At 45.8% G+C, this 21350-nt stretch overlaps 1 protein-coding gene across 1 annotated transcript in view; it reads right to left on the bottom strand.

The window, feature by feature from the left end:
• Positions 1–13237, bottom strand: part of LOC121544503 (MAM domain-containing glycosylphosphatidylinositol anchor protein 1) — a 334863-nt gene extending 321626 nt beyond the window's left edge. Inside the window, exons 1-2 of the mRNA XM_041854426.2 lie at positions 13231–13237; positions 12680–12819 (exon numbers count right to left, since the gene is read on the bottom strand). Of these exons, the coding sequence (XP_041710360.1) occupies positions 12680–12819; positions 13231–13237 (147 nt within the window). The remainder of the gene's footprint in view (positions 1–12679; positions 12820–13230) is intronic.
• Positions 13238–21350: the final 8113 nt, after the last annotated feature.

Genomic DNA, 21350 nt, shown 5'->3' with positions numbered 1-21350 from the left:
GCCGGACCGGACTGGTAACACACATCAGTCTCTCACGCCGTGCCGCAACAACTTCCCTTCCTCTACTCGCCAATGGCTCCCGTAATCCGATAGCCTTCTCTCCACGTCTCCCTGTGGCAGCCTCCTGCTGCCCAGCCGCCCAAGCCATGTGCCCCCCCCAAAAAACTTTTTGGGGTTGCCTCTCGTCCTTCCAACGATGATGGCCCTGCTGACGCCGTTGCTCCTCTCTCGCCAGGGCCTTGATCTTCCCCCAAGGTCCCTTGCCCCCGAGCATGTCCTCCCAGGACCACGATTTGCCCACCTGGGCCATCGCCAGCCTCTCGATCTCCTTACCAGGCGCTTCCTCCCATGTCCAGCTGTCTTGCTCCTGGACACGCTGCTTGGTCCTTCTATGGTGGGTTTTTCTGTCACGATCGTCTGAGGAAACGGACCAATACGCAGCGCGTGGAGTGAACATGATGACTTTATTTATAAAAGCAACCACGAAAACAACAAACAAATGACGATAGTGAAGTCCTACAGTGACTATGACTGAACCTGGAACAAAAACCCACAACCACAAGGTGAACACACACAGTTTAAATATGGCTCCCAATCAGAGATAACGAGCCGACAGCTGACACTCGTTACCTCCGATTGGGAGTCATTGACTAATCAAGATACTCCAACCAAACATAGAAATAAACAACTAGAATAACCAACATAGAAATACACCCAAGTGAAAAATAACAACCCTGGCTCAAAATCAAAGTCCATAGAGCCAGAGTGTCACAAGAAGTTCACATACACTCAATTAGTATTTGGTAGCATTGCCTTTAAATTGTTTAACTTGGGTCAAACGTTTCTGAAAAACTTTCTACAAGCTTCCCACAATAAGTTGGGTGAATTTTGGCCCATTGCTCCTGACAGAGCTGGTGTAACTGAGTCAGGTTTGTAGGCCTCCTTGCTCACACACACTTTTTCAGTTCTGCCCACAAATGTTCTATAGGATTGAGGTCAGGGCTTTGTGATTGCCACTCCTATACCTTGACTTTGTTGTCCTTAAGCCATTTTGCCACAACTTTGGAAGAATGCTTGTGGTCATTGTTCATTTGGAAGACCCATTTGCGACCAAGCTCTAACTTCCTAACTGATGTCTTGAGATGTTGCTTCAATATATTCACATAATTTTCCTTCCTCATGATGCCATCTATTTTGTGAAGTACACCATTCCTCCTGCAGCAAAGAACCCTTATAGCATGATGCTGCCACCCCCGTGCTTCACGGTTGGGATGGTGTTCTTCGGCTTGCAAGCCCCCCCCTTTTTCCTCCAAACATAACGATGGTCATTATGGCCAAACAGTTCTATTTTTGTTTCATCAGACCAGAGGACATTTCTCCAAAAAGTAAGATCTTTGTCCCCATGTGCAGTTGCAAACCTTAGTCTGGCTTTTTTATGGCGGTTTTGGAGCAGTGGCTTCTTCCTTGCTGAGCGGGCTTTCAGGTTATGTCGATAAAGGACTCGTTTTACTGTGGATATAGATACTTTTGTACCGGTTTCCTCCAGCATCTTCACAAGGTCCTTTGCTGTTGTTCTGGGATTGATTTGCACTTTTCGCATTAAGTACGTAAATGCCTTATAAATGGTTTATTATGGACACTTAAAATAATGTGTTACCCTATGATGTTTCTGGGCCAGCACAGGCAGTTTGGTCCCCTGGTCTTCTTGTCCCAGTAATGCTTAGCAGCACAGCACAGTATCTGTTAATTATTTATGCATAGTCACTTTAACTCTAACCATATGTACATATTACTTCAACTACCTGAACTAGCCGGTGCCCCCGCACATTGACTCTGCACCGGTACCCCCCTGTATATATAGCCTCCCTACTGTTATTTTATTTTACTTCTGCTCTTTTTTTCTCAACACTTTTTTTGATGTTGTTTTATTTAATAAAAAAATAAATGCACTGTTGGTTAAGGGCTGTAAGTAAGCATTTCACTGTAATGTCTGCACCTGTTGTATTTGGCTCATGTGGCCAATAAAATTTGATTTGATTTGATTTGATCTCAGCTGCTGCTGCAGCAGTCGAGTGTAGTGGACAGAAGGAGAAAAAAGAGAGAGAGCGAGAAAGAGACACACACTGACACATGTGCTGCCAGTTTATTGATATTTTGGCTCTATATTATATAGGTATATTTGAACGATTTTACGGAGTTTCAGTTCATATAAGGAAATCAATCAACTGAAATAAATAAATTAGGCTCTAATCTATTAATGTTATATGACTGGGCAGGGGCGCAGATATTGGTGGGCCTGGGAGGGCACTGGGGAGCCAGGCCCAGCCAATCAGAATACTTTTTTCCCGACCAAAGGCTTTATTACAGACAAAAATACTCCTCAGCTGTCGGGGTGTCTGGTCACAGATGATCCCGCAGGTGAAGATGCCAGATGTGGAGGTCCTTCGCTGGCATGGTTACACATGGTAGGCAGTTGTGAGGCAGGTTGGACGTACTGCCAAATTCTCTAAAATGACGTTGGAGGCGGCTTATGGTACAGAAATTAACATTAAATTCTCTGGCAACAGCTCTGGTAGACATTCCTGCCGTCAGCATGCCAATTGCATGCTCCCTCAAAACTTGAGACATCTGTGGCATTGTGTTGTGTGACAAAACTACAATGTATAATGATCATGCTGTTTAATCAGCTTCTTGATATGCCACACCTGTCAGGTGGATGGATTATCTTGGCAAAGGAGAAATGCTCACTAACAGGGATGTAACTTAAATTGTGCACAACATTTTAGAGAAATACGATTTTTGTGCGCATGGAACATTTCGGGGATCTTTTATTTCAGCTCATGAAACATGCGACAAACCCTTTACATGTTGCGTTTATATTTTTGTTCAGTGTAATAGTAATTAACCCATTGGATAGGGGGGGACATGTATGACAGCCAGGCACTTATATCTGCAATAGTTAGCCTTTCATAAGGTATTATGAGCCAATGGTCATCTATTAGGCATTTATTCTCAACCCAGTCAAAGCTATTCGCTGCTCTGGCACCCCAATGGTGGAACAAGCTCCCCCACGACGCCAGGACAGCGGAGTCACTGACCACCTTCCGGAGACACTTGAAACCCTACCTCTTTAAGGAATACCTTGAATAGTATAACAGTAATCCTTCTACCTATCCTTCTTAAATTACTTAAATGTTATTCAGTAATCTTTCTTCTTTATCTAATAAATGTGTTTATTAATTCACAACTAGGATGTTGCTGGGCCCAGCACAGGTATGGTGGTCCCCTGGTCTTCTGGTATCAGTGCTGTGGGAAAGGATGCTAGGCTTAGCAGAGACAGCTCAAACATGAGTGCAGTGAAGGTAGGAAGAAAACAGAGAGACATAGATGTACTGCCAGTTCCTTAATATGTTGGCTCTATATGTAGGAGTGACATAGTGACAGTCAGACAGACAGACAGGCAGACTGTCACGACTTTATAATATAATATAATATGTCATTTAGCAGACGCTTTTATCCAAAGCGACTTACAGTCATGTGTGCATACATTTATTTTGTGTATGGGTGGTCCCGGGGATCGAACCCACTACCTTGGCGTTACAAGCACCGTGCTCTACCAGCTGAGCTACAGAGGACCACCTCCGAGGCTGCCTCCTGTCCTTGTTCGGGCAGGCTTCGGCGTTCGTCGTCACCGGCCTTCTAGCCACTGCCGCTCCTCATCTCATCATTCCATTCATTTTGTCTTGTTTATTACACACACCTGGTTCATATCCCCTCATCAGTACCTGTATAAGTGTTCCCTCTGCCCCCTTGTCTTTGTGGGTGATTGTTTATTGTGGAGAGTAATGTAGCTCGGTGGAGCTCCTTGTATTTTTGTATCACTGGGATAATTCCCTGTGTGCCTTGTATTTTCCAGTGCGCATGTTTTGTGCACTGGAGTGTTTGACGCGTTACTGCGTAACTCTGGGGTTGCGGAATAAAGCCTTTTATTCTGTGATTAACCCTCAAGGGCCTGACTCCTTCAACGTCACCTCATCACAGAAACACCCACCCGAAACATGGAGTCAGCAGGAGAGGAGCACATGCCTGGAGTAGTGGCACGGGTCCGGGAGCATTCAATGATACTAGCCAGCTTGGGAGAAGCGATGGATCGGGTTCTCCAGGTCGTCCAACGCTTGGAGAGGAGAGGACCCAATCTTTCAGGACCAGCTGAGCGACCGGATCCAGCCACCCAGAGGGATTCATATATCCCGACCACGGGATTTCGACGGGACAGCTGGCCTCTGCCAGGGATTCCTCCTACAACTGGAGTTATACCTTTCGAACATCAGCCCGGCTCCATCGGAGCGGGAGAAGGTGTCTGCCCTCGTCTCCTGTCTCTCGGGGAAAGCCCTGGAGTGGGCCAACGCTGATTGGAGTGAAGGAGGAGCCGCGTTGGACAACTACGGGGAGTTCGCTCGACACTTCTGGGCAGTCTTCGACCACCAGCCCGAAGGTAGAGACGCGGGCGAGCGGCTGGTCCACCTGAGGCAGGAGCTGGGTGGAGCGGTGATCCGGGAGAGCGGAGGACGACAGCGCCAGTGTCACTCTCGTTGGGCGAGAGGACATTCTCCTGCACGCTGTCTTCAGCATTCTTTTGGGTCTGGAGGCGGCAGGCAGGGCACTCTCAAACCCCAGGTATCAGACACCCACACTCGTTCAGAGCCCTCTGCTGCGCAGTGTACCCTACCCATTCACTTTCCTGATTACACAGTAGTTCCCCAGTGTAAGGCGCTGGTCGACTCAGGAGCAGCTGGGAACTTTATGGACAGGTCATTTGCACGTAGTCTAGGCATTAAATTGGTTCCCCTATCCATTCCACTCCCCATCAGAGCACTTGACAGTCGACCATTAGGGTCCGGGTTCGTTAAGGAAATTACAGCACCAGTCACTATGATTACGCACGAGAATCATCGAGAGCAAGTCACTTTGTTTATTATTGAGTCTCCTGATTTAACTGTTGTGTAGGTCTTCCCTGGTTAGCACTACACAAACCCACCTTTTCATGGTCGCAGAGGGTTCTCACGGGGTGGTCAGGAGAGTGTCAGGGTAGGTGTCTAGGTGTTTCCATTGGTGCAACCACGGTGGAAAGTCCAGACACTACCTCCACCGTGCGCATTCCCCTCGAACACCTCGATTTGGCGCACACGTTTTTCAAAACGCAGGTGACCAAATTACCACCTCATCGGGCGGAGGATTGCGCGATAAATCCCAGGAGTCATGTGTATATCCTGTCGCAGGCTGAAACGGAGGCTATGGAGACATACGTCTCCGAGTCCCTGTGCCAGGCGTTCATACGTCCCTCCACTTCGCCCGCCTCCTCAAGTTTATTTTTAGTGAAGAAGAATTGATTACCGAGCACTGAACAAGGAAACAATACGTTATAGTTATTCTCTACCCCTCATTCCATCTGTGATCGAGTCAATGCATGGGGTGCGCTTCTTCACAAAATTAGATCTCTGGAGTACGTACAACCTGGTGCGTTTCTGAGAGGGGGACGAGTGGAAGACAGCATTCAGCACAACCACGGGGCATTACGAATACCTGGTGATTCCTTACGGTTTGATGAATGCTCCATCCGTCTTCCAGTCCTTTGTGAACGAGATGTTTCGGGACATGCTTGGTCGCGGTGTAGTGGTCTACATCGATGACATTCTGGTGTATTCCGCTATGCGTGCCGAGCATGTGTCCCTGGTTCACAAAGTGCTGGCCCGGCTGTTGGAACATGACCTTTATGCAAAGGCAGAAAAGTGTCTGTTTTTCCAACAGTATGTCTCCTTCCTCGGATACCGCATTACCACCTCAGGTGTGGAGATTGAGGGAGATCGCATTTCAGCCGTGCGTAATTGGCCGACTCCAACCACGGTTAAGGAGGGGCAGCGCTTTATTTGCTTTGCCAACTAATATCGGAGGTTTATCCAGGGTTTTGGCAAGGTCGCAGCTCCCATCAAATCTCTGTTGAAGGGTAGGCCATCTCGGCTCCGCTGGTCTGCTGAGGCTGACAGGGCCTTCAGTAACCTGAGGGTTCTGTTCAACTCAGCCCCTGTACTGGCCCATCCCGATCCATCACTACTGTTCGTAGTGTAAGTGGATGCGTCCGAGGTAGGGATAGGTGTTGTCCTATCTCAACACTCGGGCACGCCACCCAAGCTCTGCCTCTGTGCCTTCTTCTCCAAGAAGCTCAGCCCGGCGGAGCAGAACTACGACGTTGGTGCCCGGGAGCTGTTGGCTGTTGTCTGAGCCCTGACCATGTGGAGGCACTGGCTCGAGGTGGCTAAACACCCTTTCCTCGTCTGGACAGACCACCGTAACCTGGAGTACATCCGGGCAGCAAGGAGGCTGAACCCTCGCCAGACCAGGTGGGCCCTATTCTTCACCCGGTTTGATTTTACACTATCTTACATCCCAGGTACGGAGAACGTGAAGGCAGACGCACTGTCACTGCTGTACGACCCAGAGGAGAGGCCCATAGACAACACCCCCATACTCCTGGCCTCCTGCATTGTGGCACCAGTAGTATGGATGTGGACATAGAGCCATCTCCACGTGTCCAGCTGGGCTGCAGTACGTGCCGTCTCTTGTCCGTGACCATCTCATCTACCTGGGTGACCAGGTGCCTTACCTGGTCACCCAGGTATCGGTCGTACAGAGCGCTGCCTGACCGGAAAGTACTGGTGGCCTACCTTGGCTAAGGATGTGAGGGTGTATGTCTCCTCCTGCTCGGTGTGCGCCCAGAGTAAGGCACCTAGGCACCTCCCAGCAGGTAAGTTACAGCCCTTACCAGTTCCACAACGACCATGGTCCCACTTGAGTATTGACTTCCTTACTGATCTTCCCCTCTCTCAAGGTAACACCACCATCCTGGTCGTTGTGGACCGCTTTTCCAAACCTGCCGCCTCCTTCCTCTGCACTGTCTCCCTACGGCCCTGAAAACTGCGGAGGTCCTGTTCACACACGTCTTCCGGCACTACGGGGTGCCAGAGGACATAGTGTCTGACCGGGGTCCCCAGTTCACATCCAGGGTCTGGAAGGCGTTCAAGGAACGTCTGGCGGTGTCGATCAGCCTGACCTCTGGTTTTCACCCTGAGTCTAATGGGCAGGTGGAATGGGTGAATCAGGATGTGGGTAGGTTCCTGCAGTCCTACTGCCAGGTCCAGCCGGGGGAGTGGTCGGTGTTCTTGCCATGGGACGAATATGCTCAGAACTCTCTCCGCCACTCCTCCACTAACTTAACGCCATTTCAATGTGTTTTAGGTTATCAGCTGGTTCTGGCACCGAGGCTCCTGTGGTGGATGACTGGTTTCGGCACGAGGAAGAGACGTGGAACGCTGCTCACGTCCACCTCCAACGCGCCGTGCGTCGCCAGAAGGCCAACGCTGACCGCCACCGCAGTGAGGCCCCGGTCTTTGTACCATGTGATTGGGTCTGGCTCTCGACCCGGAATCTGTCCCTCCACCTGCCTTGCCGGAAGCTGAGCCTGCGGTTTGTGGGGCCGTTCAAAGTCCTGAGGAGAATAAACGAGGTTACCTATAGGTTATTACTCCCGCCAGATTATCGTATTAACCCCTCGTTCCATGTGTCTCTCCTAAGGCCGGTGGTGGCTTGTCCACTCCAGGAGTCTGAGGTAAGGGAGGTCCCTCCGCCCCCTCTGGACATCGAGGGGGCCCCGGCGTACTCCGTCCGTCCCATCCTGGATTTGAGGCGTCGGGTGGGGGGCCTTTAGTACCTTGTGGAGTGGGAGGGGTATGGTCCAGAGGAGCGGTGCTGGGTCCCGGTGAGGGATATCCTCGATCCCTCCCTGTTGCGGGATTTCCACCGACGCCATCCGGCTCGCCCTGCTCCGCGTCCTCCTGGTCGTCCCCGAGGCAGGTGTCGGCGCGCTGCTGGAGCTGCACGTCAAGGGGGGGGTATTGTCACAACTTCCTCCGAGGCTGCCTCCTCTCCTTGTTCGGGCAGGCTTCAGCGTTCGTCTTCAACGACCTTCTAGCCACTGCCGCTCCTAAACTCATCATTCCATTTGTTTTGTCTTGTTTATTACACACACCTGGTTCATATCCCCTCATCAGTACCTGTATAAGTGTTCCCTCTGCCCCCTTGTCTTTGTGGCTGATTGTTTATTGTGGACAGTAATGTAGCTCGGTGGAGATCCTTGTATTTTTGTCTCACCGGGATAATTGGCCCCGTGTAGCTCAGTTGGTAGAGCATGGCACTTGCAACGCCAGGGTTGTGGGTTTGTTTCCCACGGGGGGGGGCAGTATGAAAAAATAAATGTATGCACTCACTAACTGTAAGTCGGTCTGGATAAGACCGTCTGCTAAATGATGTAAATGTAAATAATTCCCTGTGTGCCTTGTATTTTCCAGTGCATCTGTTTTGCGCACTGGAGTGTTTGACGCGTTACTGCGTAACTCTGTGGTTGCGGAATAAAGCCTGTTATTCTGTGATTTACCCTCCTGCGCCTGACTCCTTCAACATCACCTCATCACACAGACAGACAGAGTGACAGCAGAGAAGATGACTGCAAAACAGGGAGGTAACAGAGGCACAGTTATAAGTGGTGAGTTGTATCTCCAGTGGTGCTTTTACATGTTATATTTGTCTTAAACATGAGCTGATTAAAAATAGCTAATTAAAAATGGAGGAGGACTATGTTTCACCGGTCACTGGTACAGTAAAAGTTGAGAAAGGCTGTACTATAGTTGCCTATGTTATGTGTCAGTAGCATAACTACACGTGGTGATGTGGCTGGTGATGTGGCTGAAATGGCAGGGCTGAATTGTTGTCCCAGTCCACCCCTGTGGGTAGGTCTGTGCTTTTTGCCATTTTCTTTAATAAAAGGAAGGCCTATGGCATACCCTTTCATTCCCCCTCAATTCGAGTCCTGGTTTTAATTTAACAGCCATTAACTGACACGGAGGTAGGCTATTTAAAGAGTGTTTACAAGCCACATACAAGCTGCTGATGCGCACCTTTGGAACAGCTACATTTTAAAAAGTCTAATAAATCAATTTAACATGCACCATCACAATAAATCCAATATTATTTTAGGCAGGTCTAAAGAAATATTATGATATGAAGAAAATGTATTACAGAAGTACATAATATGAATTGGCCTACTGTGTGTTATTTGGCTATGCTCCATGCCATAGGCTGTATGCTTGTTCATTTAGCAGACAATATATGCATATGAATTCCGTGCCATTATTTTATATTGTAAACTGGGTGGTTCGAGCCCTGAATGTTGATTGGCTGAAAGCTGTGGTATATCAGACCATATACCATGGGGTCTGACAAATCATGTATTTGTATTGCTCTAATTACTTTGGTAACCAGTTTATAATAGCAATACGGCACCTCGGGGGTTTGTGGTATATGGCCAATATACCATTTAAGGGCTCTATCCAGGCACACTAGTAAGAATAAATAATTGAACACATTTTTCCATTTTGGAGCAAGTGCGCATATGAAGTGGCTATGTTGAGCGTAAAAGTGATCATTGGAAACAGGTCCTACACTGCCTTCAGAAAGAATTCAGACCACTTGACTTTTTCCACATTTTGTTACGATACAGTCTTATTCTAAAATGAATTAAATAAATAAAAATCCTTAGCAATCTACACACAATACCCAATAATGACAAAGGGAAATCGGGTTTAGAGAATTTTTTAAAGAAGTTTGGAAACACAAAACTCTTCCTAGAGCTGGCCGCCCGGCCAAACTGAGCAATCGGGGGAGAAGGGCCTTGGTCAGGGAGGTGACCAAGAACCCGATGGTCATTCTGACAGAGCTTCAGAGTTTCTCTGTGGAGATGTGAGAACCTTCCAGAAGGACAACCATCGCTGCAGCACTCCACCAATCGGGCCTTTATGGTGGAGTGGCCAGATGGAAGCCACTCCTTAGTAAAAGGCACATGACAGCCCGCTTGGAGTTTGCCAAAAGGCACCTAAAGGACTCTCAGACCATGAGAAACAAGATTCTCTGGTCTGATGAAACCAAGATTGAACTCTTTGGCCTGAATGCAAAGCGTCACATCAGGAGGAACCCTGGCAACATCCCTACGGTGAAGCATGGTGGTGGCAGCATCATGTTTTTCAGTGGCAGGGACTGGGATACTAGTCAGGATTGAGGCAAAGATGAACGGAGAAAGTACAGAGAGATCCCTGATGAAAACCTGCTCCAGACCTCCGACTGGGGTGAAGGTTCACCTTCCAACAGGACAACGACCCTATGCACACAGCCAAGACAACGCAGGAGCGGCTTCAGGACAAGTCTCTGAATATCCTTGAGTGGGCCAGCCAGAACCCGATCTAACATCTCTGAAGAGACTTGAAATTAGCTGTGCAGCAATGCTCCCCATCCAACCTGACAGAGCTTGAGAGGATCTGCAGAGAAGAATTGGAGTAACTCCCCAAATATAGGTGTGCCAAGCTTGTAGCGTCATACCCAAGAAGACTCAAGGCTGTAATCGCTGCCAAAGGTGCTTCAACAAAGTACTGAGTAAAGGGTCTGAATACTTATGTAAATGTGATATTTCAGTTTTATTTTTTAATAAATTAGCAAAAAATTCAAAAAAACTGTTTTTGCTTTGTCATTATGGGGTATTGTGTGTAGATGAATGAGGGGAAAAAAAGATGTAATACATTTTTGCATAAGGTTGTAACCTAACAAAATGTGGAAAAAGTCAAGGGGTCTGAATCCTTCCCGAAGGCACTGTACAAAAGTATATGGACACCCCTTGAAATTAGTGGATTCACACCCGTTGCTGATAGGTGTATAAAAGCACATAGCCATGCAATCTCCATAGACAAACATTGGCAGTAGAATGGCATTACTGAAGAGCTCAGTGACTTTTAACATGGCACCGTCATAGAATGCCACCTTTCTAACAAGTCAGTTTGTAAAATTTCTGCCCTGCTAGAGCTGCCTCGGTCAACTGTAAGTGCTGTTATTGTGAAGTGAAAACGTCTAGGAGCAACAACGGCTCCGACACGAAGTGGTAGGCCACACAAGCTCACAGAACGGGACCAACGAGGGCTGAATCGAGTCAAAATCGCCTGTCCTTAGTTGCAACACTCACTACCGAGTTCCAAACTGCCTCTGGAAGCAACGTCAGCACAATAACTTTTCGTTGGGAGCTTCATGAAATGGGTTTCCATGGCAGAGCAGCTGCACACAAGCCTAAGATCACCATGCGCAATGACAAGTGACGGCTGGAGTGGTGTAAAGCTTGCCGCCATTGGACTCTGGAGCAGTGGAAACGTGTTCTCTGGAGTGATGAATCACACTTCACCATCTGGCAGTCCGACGGACGAATCTGAGTTTGGCGGATGCCAGGAGAACGCAACCTGCCCCAATGCATAGTGGCCACTGTAAAGTTTGGTGGAGCAGGAATGATGGTCTGGGGCTGTTTTCCATGGATTGGGCTAGGCCCCTTAGTTCCTGTGAAGGGAAATCTTAACACTACATCATTCAATTACATTCTAGACGATTCTGTGCTTCCAACTTTGTGGCAACAGTTTGGGGAAGATATTTTCCTGTTTCAACATGACAATGCCTCCGTGCACAAAGTGAGGTCCATACAGAAATGGTTTGTTGAGATCGGTGTGGAAGAACTTGACTGGCCTGCACAGAGCCCTGACCTCAATCCCATCGAACACCTTTGGGATGAATTGGAACGCCGACTGGGAGCCAGGCCTAATCACCCAAAATCAGTGCTTGATCTCACTAATGCTCTTGTGGCTGAATGGAAGCAAGTCCCCGCAGCAGTGTTCCAACATCTAGTCGAAAGCCTTCCCAGAAGAGTGGAGGCTGTTATAGCAGCAAAGGCGGGACCAACTCCTTATTATTGGAATGAGATGTTGGACGAGCAGGTGTTCACATACTTTTGGTCATCTAGTGTACCACGGCTAAGGGCTGTTGGTTTGCATGGCGCAACACGGAGTGCCTTGATACAGCCCTTAGCCGTGGTATATTGGCCATTTACCACAAACACCTGAGGTGCCTTATTGCTATTATAAACGGGTTACCAACGTAATTAGAACAGTTCTTCTGTCATATCCGTGGTATACGGTCTGATATACCATGGCTTTCAGCCAATCAGCATTCAGGGCTCGAACCACCCAGTTTATAATCACAAGTAAAGCAGTGATGGTATAAAGTTAATATATTCTGTAGATGTTTTGTATTGAAGAGAGACGAAGTATAGCATCTGCATGACCTCAAAAGTAATTGGGTCCTTTGTACTGCCAAGGTTTCACTGGGGATCCTGAGAGTGTCTGTGTATAGGAAGGGATATGTATCACAGAGAGATGGAGTGTAAGGCGGAAGAGAGAGGGAGAGCGAGATAGAAAAAATAGAAAAAAACAGAGAGAGAATGAGAGTGAAAAGGAGAGCGATGCAGCGAGAAAGAAAGAGAAAGTGAGATTGGGAGAGAGAGAGAGAGAGAGAGAGAGAGAGAGAGAGAGAAAGAAAGATGCAAGTGTGACTTGAGTTCTAAAACTATGGTTTTGGAATGCTTTCGTAATATTTACAGATTATTTCATGCTAATAAAGCACATTGAATTGGCAGAAAGTGTGTGTGTGTGTGTGTGTGTGTGTGTGTGTGTGTGTGTGTGTGTGTGTGTGTGTTATGTCGTGTTACCTGTGGTCGTGGGTGTCCTTTGACCAGACATTTGAGCACCAGGTGGTCTCCCTCTCTGATAGTGTAGATCCTCTCACTGATGTTGTCCTCCTTTACCACGCACGCCTGGCCCTCATGCACGATCTGGGCATTGGCAGGGGCTGTCAACACATAGGAGAAAAAAGAGAAAGGGTCACTTTTCCAGGCTCATAAGTTTACATAAGAATTAATAAATACATTTTTGTTAAGGTACATGAAAGTTCACGTTTTGGAAGGTGTTCTTAGAAAAAAAAAATGATTTCTTAGTTTCTAACGGCTTTCCTGTAAGTTGGTAGACTGCCCATATTCAGACACCCAAGGAAAAATAAGCGTCACAAAAAACTCAGAAACGTTGTTATTTTCTTTTGAATGTTGTGAAGTTCTATCCCTCAAAAAAGAGGAGGCCTGTTTTAGCATATATTGCTGCTATTTCTGGAACTCTCTCTTTCGCCCTCTTTCTTGCTTCTCTTTCTCTTCCATCTCTTTCTCAGTCACGCTCTCTCTTGCTGTCTTTCCATCTTCCTGTCTCTTACTCTCCATATCAGTCTATCTTTCTCTCTCTTCCTCTCTTTTCCTCTTCATTTCACTCTCTCTCTCTCTTTTACTCTCTCTCGCTCTCTCCCTCTCCCATCCATCTTCCTCTCCTTCTCAGTCTCTGTCTCCTGTCGAGGTCAACTTATGAAACCTCTGTGCCCTCTGTGATTGCCGATGAGACAGTGTGGGTGTGAGAGGAAGCCCAGAATGTCAAACTGGTCTGCATTAGGGGGATAGACGGCAGAAGGTGGGCGGTAAGAAGAGGCACAAGGGCAGAACTTTGTTGGCAGGGCCATAGGCGGTGAGGGGCTAACTCGACAACTCAACTCTGAGGTGAGGGCACAGGGCACGGCTGATTTAAATGGTGAATAATTGTCCTTTTCAGCTCGTTAGCACGTTAGTGCTAGCGCGGCCTCTTCGGAGAGGGAGAGAGGTTGAACTGCAGCGTGTGGCTCCTCCACTATTCTTGCATTGGGCTAGAGGCTGCTTGGCAGTCTGACTCACTGTAGAAGCCAGGGCTGGTTAAAGATGAGGGATGGAGGAAGGGAGGGATGGAGAGGTGGGTAGGACTGGGGAATGAATAAGGGAGAAGGAGAGAGAACCCTGCTGAAAAAAAAACTGCATAGACCAGCCTTCGTTGTGTTTTCGCTGATGACCAGCATTCATTGTGTTTTCACTGGCGACCAGCCTTTGTTATGATTTCTTTGGTGACCAGCCTTCGCTGTGTTTTGGACACTGATCACCAGCATACCAGCATCAGAATGACTACCAGGGTTAGAAAGAAGAATGAATGAGACTACCTAAACCATCTAATCTGGAACAACCATTTCAGTAATGGGTGCAAAAAGGCCAAATAACATATTGGATTAGTTTACAAAAATGGATGCTATTTAACTTATTCTCATTTACAACAACGACCTTGGGAATAGTGACAGGGGAAAGGAGGGGGGATGAATGAGCCAAGAAGATAAATTAATTAATATATGCAAAATAAGTACATGCAATAATAGACATTGAAACAAACAATTCTGAAAATCAAACTGCAATAGAGCATGCTGGGAAATATAATAATGATGGGCGTGGTTTTGCAGACCAGCTTCACTCTTATCTAGATCGACATACAGGAGCAAGTCGTGTTAAGTGCCTTGCTCCATGGCACATTAACTGATTTTTCACCTAGTCGGCTCTGGGATTCAAACCAGCGACCTTTCGGTTACTTTCCCAACGCTTTTTACAGCTGAATTAAGGTCCTATTGCTGTAAATGGACAGTATGCTGCAGAATGCTGGTTACTTGAGACTATACCTCAATTAGGATTTGAACTCTTGGTTGCAAATACTAATGACCTGAATGTCCTGCATGTCTGTGGGCCACAGATTTAATGGCAAGAATACATTTCTGCGCTTTGCTAAAGGTTGCCCAGAATCAAGTCAATAATTGTCAGATTGTCTGACAACACCAACATATTATTTTTTTGCTGTGCTCAGGGACACTTGATGTAAAGTGTATATACAGTGGGGGAAAAAAGTATTTAGTCAGCCACCAATTGTGCAAATTCTCCCACTTAAAAAGATGAGAGAGGCCTGTAATTTTCATCATAGGTACACGTCAACTATGACAGACAAATTGAGAAGAAAAAATCCAGAAAATCACATTGTAGGATTTTTAATGAATTTATTTGCAAATTATGGTGGAACATAAGTATTTGGTCACCTACAAACAAGCAAGATTTCTGGCTCTCACAGACCTGTAACTTCTTCTTTAAGAGGCTCCTCTGTCCTCCACTCGTTACCTGTATTAATGGCACCTGTTTGAACTTGTTATCAGTATAAAAGACACGTGTCCACAACCTCAAACAGTCACACTCCAAACTCCACTATGGCCGAGACCAAAGAGCTGTCAAAGGACACCAGAAATAAAATTGTAGACCTGCACCAGGCTGGGAAGACTGAATCTGCAATAGGTAAGCAGCTTGGTTTGAAGAAATCAACTGTGGGAGCAATTATTAGGAAATGGAAGACATACAAGACCACTGATAATCTCCCTCGATCTGGGGCTCCACGCAAGATCTCACCCCGTGGGGTCAAAATGATCACAAGAACGGTGAGCAAAAATCCCAGAACCACACGGGGGGACCTAGTGAATGACCTGCAGAGAGCTGGGACCAAAGTAACAAAGCCTACCATCAGTAACACACTACGCCGCCAGGGACTCAAACCCTGCAGTGCCAGACGTGTCCCCCTGCTTAAGCCATTACATGTCCAGGCACGTCTGATGTTTGCTAGAGTGCATTTGGTTGATCAAGAAGAGGATTGGGAGAATGTCATATGGTCAGATGAAACCAAAATATAACTTTTTGGTAAAAACTCAACTCGTCGTGTTTGGAGGACAAAGAATGCTGAGTTGCATCCAAAGAACACCATACCTACTGTGAAGCATGGGAGTGGAAACATCATGCTTTGGGGCTGTTTTTCTACAAAGGGACCAGGACGACTGATCCGTGTAAAGGAAAGAATGAATGGGGCCATGTATCGTGAGATTTTGAGTGAAAACCTTCCATCAGCAAGGGCATTGAAGATGAAACGTGGCTGGGTCTTTCAGCATGACAATGATCCCAAACACACTGCCCGGGCAACGAAGGAGTGGCTTCGTAAGAAGCATTTCAAGGTCCTGGAGTGGCCTAGCCAGTCTCCAGATCTCAACCCCATAGAAAATCTTTGGAGGGAGTTGAAAGTCCGTGTTGCCCAGCGACAGCCCCAAAACATCACTGCTCTAGAGGAGATCTGCATGGAGGAATGGGCCAAAATACCAGCAACAATGTGTGAAAACCTTGTGAAGACTTACAGAAAACGTTTGACCTATGTCATTGCCAACAAAGGGTATACAACAAAGTATTGAGAAACTTTTGTTATTGACCAAATACTTATTTTCCACCATAATTTGCAAATAAATTCATTAAAAATCCTACAATGTGATTTTCTGGAATTTTTTTTCTCATTTTGTCTGTCATAGTTGACGTGTACCTATGATGAAAATTACAGGCCTCTCACATCTTTTTAAGTGGGAGAACTTGCACAATTGGTGGCTGACTAAATACATTTTTTCCCAACTGTACATGCTTTGGGGGTTTGAACTTGTAAGCTTTTGGGTGGAAGTGCATTACTGTTTTAGCAGTGCAACCAGGTACATCGGAAATGTGATGATATTTGGTTGAATCCAGATCAAAAGTACGATGACCAAAGTAAGAAAAATGACTGTTGCTTTTCTATTGATAAAGTTTGATCATAAATGTATTCGTCCCCTCCCCCATTTCAAACGCTTGGATTCAGGAGGCGGGATTATTAAGGGGATATGGTGACATCACCCTAACTCTCATTTGAATACACCAATGGTAACATGATATTATCTTACTAATTTAAATAAGTACCGCCTTGTAACCAACATCGGAGAATTTCAATGTTATTTTAGTTGCTTTGTGTATTACCAAACCAAATTTGCTTGAGATAATTTTACTGCAACACTGCATTACAGTTTATTAAATTAGGAGATTCAAAGAGCTGTTAGTGAAGGCAAGCTCGTGAATATACACTCCCCGCATACTCAGCTTGACTTTTTCTAAAATGTTTAGCATTTTTATCCCCCATAAATATTATCGGTGATATTTTGGTCTCTGAAAAGGCTATTTTACATGGAAAGCAGAACATTTATTTGGGTCATTTAAGTAACATAGCGATAAAACCACTTAAACTGGTACAACACTTCCACTAATGGTTGGCACAAATACAACATATTTTAGACCATGCCCCAAATATGCTAATGAGTCCCCGCCAGCACATTACCCCGCCTACATTTCAAAGTGCAGTGAAAGTAAGGTAAACAACAACAAGTCATTTTACAACAATAACACCTTAATTCAACTGTAAAACTACTGTAGAACCTGTCATTGGTTCTACCTGGAACCAGAGGCTTCTTCATGAGAGGGATCTAAATGGAATTCAAAAGGGTTCCATTCCCCCCCACATGGAATAAAATATCACCTTATTTTTGTCTCCCAGCATCTAATTATTTTATTCCATTCATGCCAATTGGGATGGCATTACCTGTGAAGCACTACGCCCACATACTCATTGTACTCCAAGCCTTGAAGTTTGAAATACTGCTGGTTTTCATTCCTCCCTGGTACTATTTAATTTGCCAGAGATTCTACCCAGGTCTGAATCAGTTCCTGATCGAGCAAAAAAGCATGAATATCCAGTATAGGCTGGATTACATTGCTTTTACTTCTTTAAATATGCCATTTATCCATAGTGATTTACAGTAGTGCAAAAATAAAATCTGTGTGGCCTCAGAAGGAATCAAACCAACAATCATGATGTGCCAAGTGCAATGCTCTACCAACTGAGCCATACAGGAGCCCTTCATGGTCTGCAATACTCTATACTGTCTTGGTATCCGTCATCTGGTCAGGAGACAAGGTGAAAATGCCTCATATGATCTGGTACTGTTCATTAGAAACAATGTAACATGCTAATTCATTTAACTCGGTGGGTGGATAATTCATCATTACATTAGGCTATTTCGACAGTGATCCATTTTGTTGCAATTGTTCTATTGAGTGATCAACTCATTCAGCGGAATGTTGATTGAGACTGAAATCGATTGACTCGAGTTCTGCCTTAGCGTTATTGATAGCTTTGTCCGTCACTCGATAATGATCCAGTGAAAGACAAACTATTGGAAAGTGTCCTGCCTGATTTAGTGTTGACTGTCATCTTTGATGTCCGAGGGATAATATCTAGCTTGAAGCTAATGAGTGGTATATGTAGTGGCAGAGTGTGTGTGTGTGTGTGTGTGTGTGTGTGTGTGTGTGTGTGTGTGAGAGAGAGAGAGAGAGAGAGAGAGAGAGAGAGAGAGAGAGAGAGAGAGAGAGAGAGAGAGAGAGAGAGAGAGAGAGAGAGAGAGAGAGAGAGAGAGAGAGAGAGACAGAATAAGCATGTATAGTGGGGCCATTTTTTCCCTACTTCCTCGTTATGCAGACATAAGTACAGTTGATACCATCGAGGTGTGGATGTTTACCTTCTACAAGAGTTGTTATTTTTCAGTTTTGTCCTAAGAACAGATTGTAGTGGTAAAATTAAAAGGTATACATTTTTTAGTGCATTTAGGCGAAATGGAATTCTAAGCATAATTCCAGTCAAAATAGGTTCTGCGAACGTTCGATTCAATTAATTTGCTATGGGCTCGCGCTAGTGTTCCAGCTTAGCCAACGTTCTATTGCCGTTTTTCAGCCTTGGGTGAATTTTGTCTCGTTCTATTGTCCAGCCTACTGTAATCACCCCCAGACACACCTGGTTAATTTGATGGGTCATGTAATAATCCGGCCGAAGTGTAGTCTTTTGTTTAGACATGTAGCTAGCTAGGTAGCTAGCTAGCTAGCTAAACAATGAACCGGCATAAATCCAACTCATACTACTACCATTACAAACATTGTCATAGCTGTAGTATGAATCTGCAGGTAGCTATAGCTAACAAACTAGGTTCAATGTTAGCTAGTTAACATTAGGCTATAACTAACAATGCAAATAGTTTTCTGATTTGAATAATATTAATACACAGATCATACACGTAACATTAGCTAGTGAGCCAGCAAGCTAACATTTGCTAGCTAACTAACAATATATATATCTGAAAATGTAGCCAGACACTTACCCCTATACAGTACATGGAAAAACGCTTCACGGCAGACTGGAACCTGCCTAACCTAACTCAGTTTTGTTGGCCAGCGTTGTGTCAAGTCATTCCGGTTCACACTGACTGTGGCGTGTGCAGAAAGTAGCCTATCACTTTATCCAACTGATCTGTTGATAGCACCTGCTACACTCAAGGGCATCAATGTTGTTGAGAAAAGTAGCAAAACTTTTGTAGTTCTCGATGGCTAACATTATATCTTTCAAAAACGGCACGGTAGAAAGGACTGTCAACACATACTGAACAGCTCATGTTATAGACAGAAGCATGCTACATTCCTAACCAATCCTAACTCATCTCCCGGCATGTCCAGCCCATCCATTATCTCAGCAAATCATGGCTAGCGGGAATGTTCCTGTCTTTTTCCGTGGCTAAACCAACTAGGCTTGTAATTTAACAATTTTATTCATATTTATGGATGGAATACAAGTTTGTTATTAAGGCACATGAAAGTTCACATGTTCCAGAAGGCATTTCTGCCCAAAAACGCATTCAGATAAAAATATATAGTTTACGTTCAAATGCCGCTCCTGTGAAGTAGTGACGTGCGACATACGCCTAGTTTCCTGAAACGAGTCACATATATCATTAGGTCTTTCATTGCCTAGTTTTACGCTAACACAGTGGTATTGGGAAAATCCTGGTTCACAAATTACAGTCCACATCAGGCCTGCAAGTCACATTATGCTGGCTGGAAAAGTGATGTGTATTTCTTATAACAGAGTAAATTTAACTCCTGAATCAACATTAGAAATGTTACACTGAAAAATCAACACTGGACTATTTGCCCTGTGCCGTTGACCTTAACAAGGTTAATGGCATCATGATCTTTACCAAGTACCAGGACGTTTTAGCCAAAAACCTGGTTACCTCTGGCAGGAGGCTGAAACTTGGCCGCAAGTCGATCTTCCAGCAGGACAATAAACCCAAGCACACATCAAAATCCACAAAGAAATGGTTAATTGGCCACAAAATCAACATTTTGCTGTGGCCATCTCAGTCTCTGCTACCCAAGCCCAATGGGCACTGACATTATACATTCGGTTAGGGCCAGGTAAGGCCTGTCATCAATAACTAGGGTATGGGTAGGGCTCAGGTATCACTAAATTGATCATTAACATTTTGAAGCTGAGCCATTTGCTTGTGCTCTGCTGCAGAGCACATATCATAGTGTCAGAAGTGCTTCACCCCGTCAAATATAAGACGAGAATATTGTCTGAGTCCATAGGAGAGATTATTTTACCAAAAATAATAATGTTATTTGTGTTTTGTCAGAGTTTAGAGTGACGAACAGTAGCTAGTTTGCAGCTAACTGCTCTGTGTCTCATCATTGAGAAGAACAGCAAACAGAGGCGTTGCTATGGATACTCACACAAGCAGTGCCATGCACAGAGCACATGCAACAGCGCGAGCAGCGCAGGGAGCGAGGGACAGACAGGCAAGCAGCTAATGGATGCTAATGTCTTCACTGACATTTTCAAGCTGTCCCTGACTGAGTCTGTAATAGCAACATGTTTTCAGCAGACCACCATAGTCCCTGTGCTCAAGAACACTAAGGTGACCTGCCTAAATGACTACCAACCCGTAGCACTCACGTCTGTAGCCATGAAGTGCTATGAAAGGCTCGGATCAACACCATTATCCCAGAAACCCTAGACCCACTCCAATTTGCATACCACCCAAACAGATCCACAGATGATGCAATCTCTATTGCAATCCACACTGCCCTTTCCAACCTAGACAAAAGGAACACCTACGTGAGAATGCTATTCATTCACTACAGCTCAGCGTTCAACACCATAGTGCCCTCAAAGCTCATCACTAAGCTAAGGACCCTGGAACTAAACACCTCCCTCTGCAACTGGATCCTGGACTTCCTGACGGGCAGCCCCCAGGTGGTAAGGGTAGGTAACACCACATCTGCCACGCTGATCCTCAACACGGGGCATGCTCAGTCCCCTCCTGTACTCCCTGTTCACCCATGACTGCATGGCCAGGCACGACTCCAACACCATCATTAAGTTTGCTGACGACACAACACTGGTAGGCCTGATCACCGACAACGATGAGACAGCTTATAGGGAGGAGGTCAGAAACCTGGCTGTCTGGTGCCAGGATAACAACCTCTCCCTCAATGTGATCAAGACAAAGGAGATGATTGTGGACTACAGGAAAAACAAGAGGACGGAGCACACCCACATTCTCATCGACGGGGCTGTAGTGGAGCAGGTTGAGAGCTTCAAGTTCCTTGGTGTCTACATTACCAACAAACTATCATGGTCCAAACACACCAAGACAGTCGTGAAGAGGGCACGACAAAGCCTATCCCCACGCAGGAGACTGAAAACAACACTCCATCACTCTACTTCTTG

This window comes from Coregonus clupeaformis, chromosome 29, assembly GCF_020615455.1.
Source record: "Coregonus clupeaformis isolate EN_2021a chromosome 29, ASM2061545v1, whole genome shotgun sequence".
NCBI classification, from domain to species: domain Eukaryota; kingdom Metazoa; phylum Chordata; class Actinopteri; order Salmoniformes; family Salmonidae; genus Coregonus; species Coregonus clupeaformis.
This window is presented reverse-complemented; position numbering and strand designations above follow the sequence as displayed.